Source organism: Sparus aurata, chromosome 11 (assembly GCF_900880675.1).
Source record: "Sparus aurata chromosome 11, fSpaAur1.1, whole genome shotgun sequence".
In the NCBI taxonomy this organism is placed as follows: Eukaryota; Metazoa; Chordata; class Actinopteri; order Spariformes; family Sparidae; genus Sparus; species Sparus aurata.
Genome location: NC_044197.1, coordinates 27369426 through 27380810, shown reverse-complemented (window position 1 = coordinate 27380810; position 11385 = coordinate 27369426). Strand labels below are relative to the sequence as shown.

The window sequence follows — 11385 nt, the reverse complement described above, 5'->3', positions numbered from 1 at the left end:
TTTTTGGGTCTACCACCTGACTTTTTGTGTTCCATAACCCTGAGGATCTTTTAAGAAATTTAAAATGACTGTCTTACTGCGTCTAACCTTATCAGCGATGGCGCGTTGCGAGAGGCCTTGCTTATGCAGCTCAACAATCGGACCACATTCAACGAGAGAAAGCTTTTTGGCTTTAGCCATCAGGAGGTCGAGATAGTGTGAATGCCCAGAGCCGGCCCTGGGCATAGGCAGTATAGGCAAATGCTAGGGGCGCCGTCATCCACGGGGGGGATTAAAGAATATGATTTTTTTTATCAGTGCCATTACTACTATTATTTCAAAATATTATATAAGCCCACAGCAATATAACGTCATGGCAAGGACTATAAAATGACGGAGAGGCCTTTTTTGTGGGTTCTGGCTCGTTGCACTGTACCTGTCCTCTGTGAAGGGGGCGGGTCAAGAGGCGAGCTGCCTGAATCTGACCAGACCGAGACCCCAAGACCCAGAGAGAGATTTACTGATACTGTAGCGGAACCACAAGGTCCCAAAGACTGAAACCATCCGGCGCCCAGTGAAGGAAAGGAAAGAAAGAAGAGGAAGAAAAACGTGAAGAAGATAGAGGTACACTACAGTAACGTCAATGTGATGAAGTGACTAAAATTAATAGTTTAATGATCGTTGTTGGAGCAGAGTGTTAGCTTGCTAGCTTACTTCCGAATGCAGCATCGTTTAATAATCAATAAATAGCTGAGTCGACGTGTGTTAATGTTACTCCACCTTCAATTCATCAGGGACGTTTGGAAAGTTAACATTAGACCTGTTCAGTTGTTTTTTACAGGTGTCTTTACTGCTTGTATGTTAGTTAAAATGCTATTAGTTTTCCATTCCCTTTGTAACAGGGTAGATGTAAGCCTTTGGTTTTTTGTGTCACAGTTTATTTTTGTTAAAGTTTACATCAGTGTTAAAGTGCTGTTAACGTGTATTACTGTTAATACTCCACACCTTAGCTTTCCCATATATTCATAGGCGAAATATATACACTGCACTTGCACTCTGGTTAGACTATATTGCTTTTCAATGACAATAAAGTTAAATGAATCTCATCACATTTTCATTATTAGTCTATATTAGTCTGTCAATCTGTCAATTAAAATGTAACATGCAGTGGTCACACATACTTCTCTTCTCTCTTCAGATGCACTTTTAACATATTTCAGCACCAGCCCAGTGACACAGCATCAGGTGCTCCTGTCCCTCTACAGCATCAGGACTAAAGGCTGCACCAACAGACCCGCTGACTGGACATCTCTTCTGACTAGTTCACAGAGGACCAGTTCAAATAAAAAACACAGTTACACATTTCCTAAAAACAAAGATGGGAGAGTGTCAATATGACTTTTGTAACAGAGTCTTAGTCAATGCTGAAAAAATCAAAAGAAGCTGGCTGATGTACTCAAACAGAAATGATAGCTTGCGTTGCATCTGCTGCTAAATGTTTTCGTTAAAAGAATACAGACTTAATAAGGAAGGACTAAAGGACTGGACAAATGCAAAGCACTTGCTGAAAGTTCATGAGGATAGCCAGGAGCACAATACCCACATGGCAACATGGAAGGAGTCGGAGGTCGTTTTGCAAAGCGGCTGACAATAGATAAGCGAGAGATGGCACTCTGAGGCTGAGAGATAATATGTTTGCACAGTGCCTTATTTATACTGTATTTTTATCACTTGTTTCTTTCCTCATATTTTATTTGGTGTGATATTTTTGACTTAAAAGAAATAAAAACTTAAATATATACATGCAGTTTCTGTGTGAGTGTATGAAAATTGATTGTGAAATTGACTGCGATACAAGGGGGCGCCGCCTAAGATTTTCCCTAGGGCACCAAATTACTCAGGACCGGCACTGTGAATGCCTGACAGAAAATGACATTGAGTCCACATTTTTGCGCAGATTTTTGCTTTTAAAGGCTGTTGTCTTAAACTTTTGATCAGCTGATGAACAGCCTACTTCAGTTTAATTGTTGTTTTCAATAAATTGCTTACTCAAATTTTTTTGTGTGTCACTCCCATTTCTTCTTTTTGCGTGTTGAAGCTTTACTTAGAACCGTTTTAAGATCCAAAGGTGCAAAATGTAAATTCTTGCAATTTTTCAACTGGTCTTAAAGTTTTGATCAGGAGTGTATATATATATGTGTGTGTGTGTGTGTGTATATATATATATATATATATATATATACATATATATATATATATATATATATAGGATAATATTCAGAGATGAACACCACTTCTGTGATTTTTTTTTTTTTTTTATCCGTAAAATAAATCCTTCACAAATATGTAAATCACCGATGTGCGTCGTCGTCCAAAAAGTCAACGCGTCAGCACTCAATAACAACAGCGCCCTCTGTGGTTCGGCGGTCTTACACACGTTAATGTTAGCTGGAATTTGCTGGATTAAAAGGTAAAGGAGGGAGCCAATGTTTAGTCCACCGCTTCACAGGCAGAGACACCATTATGTCATCGATTTTGTCAAGAGGAACAAGCCCCTTAAGGTAGCTACTGTCTTTGTGTGGAACACAATGAACTATTAAACTTCAAAGCCAACATTTTGCTTACGGTCATTCAAAAGCTAATTAACGTCTTCACCGAAACATGTAACGCTAATGCCAATTAACGCTAAGTAACGTCGCAGAACTAACGGTAGATTAACGCCAAATGTTCTTCGTAATGTTTTTTTGCTGTGATAACTTTCACTTTAACACAGGTTGTTGTACTCTCTCCAGCCAAGATTAGCTTTCTCTCATAGTTTGTCCTTCTCCTCAGGTGGTGGACTTGGGCTGCGGTGAGTGCAGCCTTCTCAAGAGACTCAAGTTTCACCGTGAAATTGAACTTCTGGTTGGAGTGGACATCAATGGTGCCAAAGTAAAGAAACACATGTATGTAGTAACGTTAGCTATTTATGTTCAAGCAATCCAAGATGTGACTGAATGATTAATATTTGGTAAAGTTTCAGGACAGGGCACATGATGAAAATGGCTTAATTTTCTTCTCCTGCCTTAGTCAAAAAGTCCGACATGATTTTCGACCTTTCTGATAGAATCCTTATGAGTCCCATACATTTCTAAAAAGCCTTTAAAAATCCAATAAGAATAACGTTGGTCCTTTTTAGGATTTACTCAGTCCTTTTGGAAATCTGTTAATTAATTGCACATGCTCTGCTAGAGTCCTTTTAGGATTCCCATAGTTTCTAAAACTCTTTGAAGGCCAGGGTTGTTCTTAAGATTTCAATAGTCTTATTGGAAATCAGTATTTACTATCAATTCCAGTTAAATCCCTTGTGGACTTCATATCCTCGTTACTGCAAAGAAAGTTTTGGTTCTTGGTGGATTTTCTTTTAAAACTAAAAGACTTGATTTCATTTTTTACAAGAATTAGCGATAGGACTCTTATTTCTTATTCTAAATCTTATTTGACTGTGATGGATTCTTTAAAAATTATGTTAAGGAAGTGCACATAGCTTGTTTAAAATGCCCTGTAAAACTTTTGCATGAATGCTTCATTGTCATATTCTGCATTTACCATGTAATGGTTTCTGTTAATCATTAAAAAATCATCACCTTACAGGGATATTCTATGTAGTGTTCTATGGTGTAATGCAAGCTCCGATCTCATGATATCAATACGTGGAACGACAGGGGAAATGCATGCAGAGTAGAAGCTAAAAGTTGATTTAAGGGATGAATCTGTCAACAGAAAAGTAACCAGCATTAATGTTAAAAATCAGTTGTTTAATCAGGCAAGATGGCAAGATTTAAGATTTATAAGATATTTCGAAGTACCTATCATCCGTCCAACCAACAGAATTTTGGATGGACATTTTAAATTTTCCACTTTGAGGAATTAATTGTTTAATCATTGCCATGTCAACTGGGGAAAAAAAATCATTAATTGCGTAAATAAAAATGATTTGAAGCTGTACATACAAAGTACCGCAAAATAATCAAAACTGGTTGCCAGTGCTCTGAATGTTCACTCCACAAAATATATTGTTTAAATACAATTTGCTTGCAATTAGTCTTGTGGACAATGCAACACAGTCTAGCCGCACATATCTAGGATTGCACAATATTGGAAACAGCTGATATTATACTTTTCTGCAAGATCTCTCTCTCTCTCTCTCTCTCTCTCACAGGTAGTATAATATCAATCACTTTACAATTGTATGTTCCCACAGGCATGGATTAGCTCCCCTATCAACTGACTATCTGCAGCCAAGTTATGATCAGCTGCGCATTGAGCTGTACCAGGGCTCAGTCACACAGAAAGACGTCCGCCTCAGAGGTTTTGACCTGGTGACCTGTGTGGAGCTGTAAGGGGCTGTTGAAGTTTTCTTACCATTCCCACATGTTTACCTGGCCTTTCTTTCTATCAGTGTTGTTTCTAACTCTCTCTGCCCCTCTGTGCCATAACTTATCACAATGTTTCCTCCCTGGCTATCTGCAGCATAGAGCATCTCACCCTTGTTGATGTGGAGGGCTTCTCTGAGGTGGTCTTTGGTTACATGACCCCAGTAACAGTTATCGTCAGCACCCCAAACTCCGAGTTCAACTGTCTTCTGCCTGGACTGACAGGTTTCAGGCACAGTGACCACAAGTTTGAGTGGACCAGAGCTGAGTTCCAGGCCTGGTATGCTATTTAAGGATCAATTTTCAGGCTTTTTTGACTGTAGCTGACAGCCCAATGATTGCTGAGATAGTGTCAATGAAGATGTGGCAAAAGATTAATGTTTGATATGCTCTCAAAAACAACTGATAAATCCTCAGAGCCACCAGCCTCCCTTAACTTTTTTGCAAAAGACATGAAAGTGTTTTGCCTATCGTCACTCTGGCGGCCAGATAACTGATTTTGATAAGGACAGATTGTAATCCTCTAGCATTTGCACAAAGATTTGGAATGCTGTATATAATATGGTCTGGTAGGAGCCCCACCTAGTGCTATGCAAGAGTTTCTGAACTTCCTTTTCCTTTGCACTGGACCAAAGACCCTGTCATTAATTACATTTTATTACAGACAAAAATGGGAGTGGAAATATGCTTGCTTTATGCAAATGTATGTTTATTATTGCAACAAACCAAAACTATGATAAGTCCTGTCCAGGATATTTTTTCCAGAATAACCTCAAAGTTACTTTATTCTTAAAAAATATTAAAACCGTTGCAAACTATCCAGCATGATCTGCCCTTTGCGCGGGGGGGGCAAATAATCTTGTTCTCTAGCCAGCTCTAGTTTAAATATGAAACATTTTGAAATAAAATTTGCTTGCGCTTAGTTATGTAGGGTGAACATGACATGATGTGACGTGTATATGTCCAGGGATGTTTCATGATGACATGAACTAGTAAGTTAAGGAGCACAGTCAAATTCAGACTCCTCAATCGCTCATTAAAAACCAGTGAGTGAAATTTTAAAATGGCTACAAAGTCAACAAAACAGCCCAGAGGCAAGTGAAAACACTGTCCCTAACAGGACAGATGACCTCAAAGCCTAAGTAAGCAGATTGGCCGCCGGTGTGACAGTTAAACTGGGGTCAATTCAGACTGGTGAGGGTACCAGATGTGCTGGAGACGTGGTCTGAGAGTCCTGTCTTGAGAATTTTCACTAACCAGGGAAAACATTCCGATTACCCAGCTCGTGGATCTTAGTCTTGTATATGTATTATTTATAAACGATGATGGGGTCTGTAACCTGCAAACCACTGCACAACGAACGCTACAGAGCACACAATGACTGTGTTGCTGTCTGTCCAAAAAAAATGCAAATGTCAATAAATCATCCAAATGTGCATGTTGTCAGCCTTATATCTTTGTCATGAAGGTCTGTACTCCCATACAGCTCATGGATGGAACAGTACATGGTACATGGCCTGAAAAGTTTTGGAGCTTCTGCCCTAGAACATATATTAAACTGTGTCAGGCCATTAACAACTAATATATTTGTTTTATTTATTACCTCCAAATCCCCCTGTGTCTGTTTTGGTGGTTTTTCAGCAGGATTACACATAAACTACAAAAGAAACTACCACAAAACTAGTTGCAGGATGGGTCTTTGCCTAGGATGGATTCCAATAACTCTTAGTGTGGATCTGGATAAAGAGATGGATCCAAGAATTTTTTTACCCACGTTGTGAGAGAGGGTGTTTTTTTGACATGTTCCTAAATTTCTCTCAAAATGAATATTGTTAACATTACATCCCTCCTCAGGGCTCTGAAGGTGTGTCTGGACTACAGTTATGAGGTGGAGTTCACGGGTGTTGGAGAGGCACCGCCAGGCCAGCAGCAGAGTGTTGGCTACTGCACCCAGATTGGTGTTTTTCAGCGGCTCAGGGAGAGAGATGGCTGCAACATGTTGTGTGGTGATGATACCGAAGAGTTGTTTTCATACACACTGGTGAGTAGATTGGAATGTGCAACATGTTTTAAGGCTCAAAACGTCATTTTCATTCCCTTCCTTTTCTCCCTGTATTTCCTCTTGCTCTCTAGTTTCGCTATCAAATAAAGGCACAATAGTATAAAAATCATGTATTAAACCAATGTGAGCTTTAAAAAGGGATAAACATGTATGCAGACAGGAACTGGTGACACCTTTATTTGCTGAACTGCCTTAAAAAGGAGCTCCGTGTTGTGCTGGAAGCCCAGCGTTGGTTTATGAGTGGACTGTATATCTAAGCTAATTTGTTGCTCTCTGTAAGTGGAGAGGGGCACTGAAATTAGGTATTCGAGACTGTCCCTTAGACTGTCACAGAAAATCATCCGGAGTTCTTCACAAACAAATCAATTTGGTCATTTAAAAAGGCCATGCAAGAAACTACTCATTTAATTAACTTAACATCAAGTTTGTGTCCATCTTCACAAGGAAATCCACAGTCCAGCAGCATTAAACAGCTTGAATAAAATAAAAATAGCCCACAGCCTTGTACAGGCAGTTGAGAAAGATGGGGACAGTCTAACTTTTCATGTCATGTCACGTAAATGTCTTCAAATTAATAAATGGAGACCCTACTAGGTTAAAACATTTCATTAGAAATAAAAACCAGTTGCACAACCCTTCATCAGTACACTACCCATAATCCACTGTCTTTGGGTGTCAGCTGCTTACAGTTCCCTCATTTAGCCTTTTAGAACACAATGGATCTTTAGTTATCAAAACATTGTTATCTTAAAAAAATGTGTAATGAAGTACTTTATTTACTTTTTTTGAACAGCACTGATCCTAAATACATAACATGAGAACAATCTTTTCAGACAATTCTTTAAACCATAATTTCAATACAAATCAACAAATTCTCCACTTTTTAAGACTGATTTTATCTCTTAATGTCACTGGATAACCCTAACTATTTTTTAAAGTTTAAAACACATCCATTCCTTTACAAAATTTCAAATAGTTCTGATGTAATCAGTTAACGCTGCATGTATTTATTATTCCTAACAAAGGGGGAAAATGAATCCTTAATATGACCATGTGTTACACTTCAACAAGTCCCCTGTATTTTCTAAATAATATTGTGAAGTGATAACTAAACAAGCAGACAGATCCCCTCAAACAAGCTCTAATTAGTCTTAGGAGAGTGGAAGTAATGCAAATTGACTAGCACAGAAAACCAGGAAACGGGTGTGAGTTTTCAAAAGGGACATTGAGTAATCTGTTGCCTTTGTCAGCCTCTGCTGACGAACATCGGCAACTACAACATCAGTAGTTTTGGTAGCCTGCATAATGTCTGAGGCACTGCCCCCTTAAAAATAGAAAACTCAAAGTCTACTAAAGTTGAAGTAGAATTGTAATTGTAGATGAGTAAACTAGTTGGTAAGAGTTGAGTTTCAATGGACTGTGATCTTAGTTTTGCAGCTCCAAGTTATAAACATGACACAGGCAAGAAAACATGGATAAGTAACATTTGGATAAGTAAAAATTGACTTATTTGTTAGCGATTAGCTATTTCAAGCTCTAGATCAGGGTACTAAATGTATTCTTCAAAGGGCCATATCTTATTACAAGGTCTAGGGTCTGCAATGATTCACGATAACAAAATAACATTTAATCAAGTAATTATCGGTCACATCTCACATCTTTATTTCGTTATTAAAAGAAACGCTGCAGTTAAAAAACCTAAAATGTTCAGTGATAGACTGCATTGGCATAGGTTATACAAGAATATAGTCGAGTGTGCTGATGACAACAACTTTATAAGATCGATTTTAATAGAATTTTAAAAAACTGCCGATAAAGAAATGAATCAGACGTTGTTGTTATGATATAAAATTGTATTTGAAAATGGAAACATTTTACTTAATAAGTGGACTTTGAGAAGCCCTGCTCTAACGATGCTGTTTACTTGAATCCCTCAGTGCTGTGGGGCAGTTAAAATCTCATTCAGGGGTCTCAGTCAGTAAAGGCCTCTTTGGTAATCCGATAAAGATATGTCTTTATATCTGTTTATATATCAGCTCTATACTGTCAACTACCCCAGCCTGCGTGACAACAATATCTTGCGAAGGGTCCTGGTGAGTGAGGTCTTGTACTGGACAGAAAAGCTAAAGACAAGATGGATGGAGGAGAATACTGGAGAGAGGGATGACGGCTCTACATTGTGCCAGACTGAGGGAGGAGTGGAGGAATGTCTCAGAGCATTAGAGCCATGCATGGAGATGGAACAGACAGGTGGACATCCCAACAGTTGCTCACAATTCATAAAAAAGTTTATGAAAAAGTGTTTAGTTTTATAAAATGGAAACCAATTTTGAATAAGGTGCCTACAGTATGTTTCTCCTTTTTAAAAAACTTACCTCACGGCAGCATGTGGAGAAGAGAGGAAACATCTAATGGAGCGCTTTGTTGGAGCCGTGTCAGAAGCCCAGGAAGGCCCGGATGAAGAAAATCAGGAGTCTTGCAAACTGCGAAGGTGAGAGGAACCAAATGGACATAAGGCAGTTTGTGTCATGTAGTTCCTGAACACAGGCCATGTTTTATTCGGCATAAGTATTTTTTAATTGGCCATGTTAATTGACTTTCCTCCCAACACGTCATGACAATTCATGCTTAACCACGTCAATACATTATTTTTTACAGTAAACCAAAAACATTACTCTGCAAGTGATCATTCAGACATTTTTTTTGGTTTTACGTTTAGTCCTCCACCCCCAGAATTCCAATATTCCATGTATGTTTCTATTTTTATATAGCTGCCAGTAATAAGCAACTGTTTCATTAATGTCATTTTGTCTTTTACTTGGTGGAGGGGGGTGCGTGGGATCTGACACAGCTATGGTCCCATATAGTAATTTCATCTTTTTTGTGTGCTGGTAGGTGTGTGTCTGTACCTCTGGCTGTGCTGTGGTCATGTTGCCCTAAAATTGGTACCCTGAGTGGAAGCCTCAATAATCTCAGACATCTCCTGATGGGGGAACCTGAAGTTAAGCTGAGCCAGGACGGTTCTGCTGTGCTTGTGCAGGTGCAAGGTACTGTAAGAATTTGAACCCTTTCTCATCCGTTATGTGTAAAACTTAAACTTTATGTAAGACGTGAAAACTAATAAGCAAGTTAATCTAGAGACACACACACACACAGAGAGAATACTTATACATATATTTAAATGTAGAATAAAATTAATATGAATACAATTAAATCTACAGTTATTTATATGAATATAACATTTTATCAATTAGTATTACCTTTTAACTTAACTTGCTGATGTAGCAGTGCTTTGCTTCAACATTGCAGCAATCACCAGCAAAGCCTTTAACGTCACACTGATGAGCACATATATTTAAAATTATGTGACACTTCTCTGATACCAGCTGTAAACTCTGTGGTTTCTTTATACAAATATATCATTTACTGTTCAGTAGCAATAGCAAGGACTATGTTTAGGACCCTGGTAACACAGTTTACACATTAACTTGGTCTTTCTTCATCCTCTTATGTTTTCTTCTTATACAAATGCAATACCAAGGGTTTGCCCAGCAGGTGACGCCAGTGCTTCATAAAAATGTCTCAAAAGTAGTTGAATGAATCACAAGGCTTGGGCCCTGTTCATATTTGACATCAACAATGCATTCTGAGTGATGACAAGTTTTAAGACGCATTGAGGATGCATTTGAGATCCGATCTCAGACCACATGAAGAGGTGGTCTGTGATGGATGTGACCACATTCTTTTAGCAGTGTCTATGCATGTGGAGCTTATTTGGGCTGTCTTAACCTGCCCAGACTCCCCTAAAAACTGAGTGATTTAAAGTGTTTTTGCATGAGAAACGGCTAGTCATTGGTGCCTTCTTCAAATTTGCCAGTAAAGTGGTTTATTTCCTTGTACAAAGTGGCAGTTGGTCGCAACACTGCAGTACCAGCCTTGCCGTGCGTCATACCTCCCAACAACTGTTTGAACACACTGTTTCAACTAATTTCACCAGTTGCAAAAAAAAAGTATTTAATATAACATATTGATGGTAAACATGTCAAGCTTTACAAATAAAGTAAACCATAACCAATAAAGAATTTTTCTGCACAGATGACAAAGACAATCATCAGACTCCATAAAAAACAAAGCCACATTTTCAGACTTTGAGAATTTTGAACTATTTGAGCCTAATTGTGTATTCAGCAAATGTTCATGAATAGAGCATTTCTTTCTTTGTGTAAAACATGTTTGATTCAGTGATGTGGATGTACATGTGCATATAGAGCTGGAAGGTGAGATCCGATCACAAGAGGTCACTCGAGACACATTTAATGCCTGGTGTGAATTGATGACTTAAAGCTGTCCAATTGTGATCACATCATTCAGGACGGATGGTAATACCAAATGTGAACAGCCTCTTGGTTTCCACAATCACCACAACTCCGCTCATTTAAATTTAGGAATACATAATCAGCTGACTGTGCAGATTTTTGTTCCTGCTCTTGAGCTTATTCCATGTAATTGATAACCTCATGGAATCCTGTGTTTGTGACATGTGTTTATTTGTGTTTTCAGACATTGTGGAAGAGGATCAGACTGAATGGGAGGACAGCGGGTATGCAGAGGCCTGTCTGTGCTCACACAGTGCTGTGCAAGAGGAAGACTGGGAGGCAAATGATTGATGTGGAGGACATGGTCTTGTTGGGACAAGTAGGTTACTTGTTCAAAATTATCAAGAAAAAATCACAAGAGGAAAAAATGGTGACAAGCGTTAAAGAGTTGCACTAAATCTGTTCAAATTTCAGCTTTGGATAAAGATGGTTTAGATGGCTTGTATGAACCACACCACACTGTTTCAGTTGTTAAACAAATGTCTTGAGGCAGGTCGGTGAAAATAAATATCAGTTTGCCTGTAAAATACGTTCATATTGTGGTCGTGGTGCA

At 38.6% G+C, this 11385-nt stretch overlaps 1 protein-coding gene across 2 annotated transcripts; it reads left to right on the top strand.

Annotated features, from left to right (window-relative positions):
• Positions 1 to 2377: 2377 nt before the first annotated feature.
• henmt1 (HEN methyltransferase 1) lies at positions 2378 to 11367 on the top strand. Of its 2 annotated transcripts, none has more exons than XM_030432527.1 (9): positions 2378 to 2540; positions 2812 to 2910; positions 4223 to 4357; positions 4492 to 4674; positions 6249 to 6435; positions 8493 to 8706; positions 8842 to 8947; positions 9352 to 9503; positions 11017 to 11367. In XM_030432527.1, the coding sequence occupies exons 1-9, from the start codon at positions 2503 to 2505 to the stop codon at positions 11121 to 11123; spliced, it is 1221 nt and encodes a 406-aa protein (XP_030288387.1). In that variant the 5' UTR covers positions 2378 to 2502; the 3' UTR covers positions 11124 to 11367. The 2 variants fall into 2 exon arrangements, with proteins under 2 accessions (XP_030288387.1, XP_030288386.1); XM_030432526.1 differs by having other exon boundaries at positions 2379 to 2540; positions 2812 to 2924.
• The last annotated feature ends 18 nt before the right edge of the window (positions 11368 to 11385 follow it).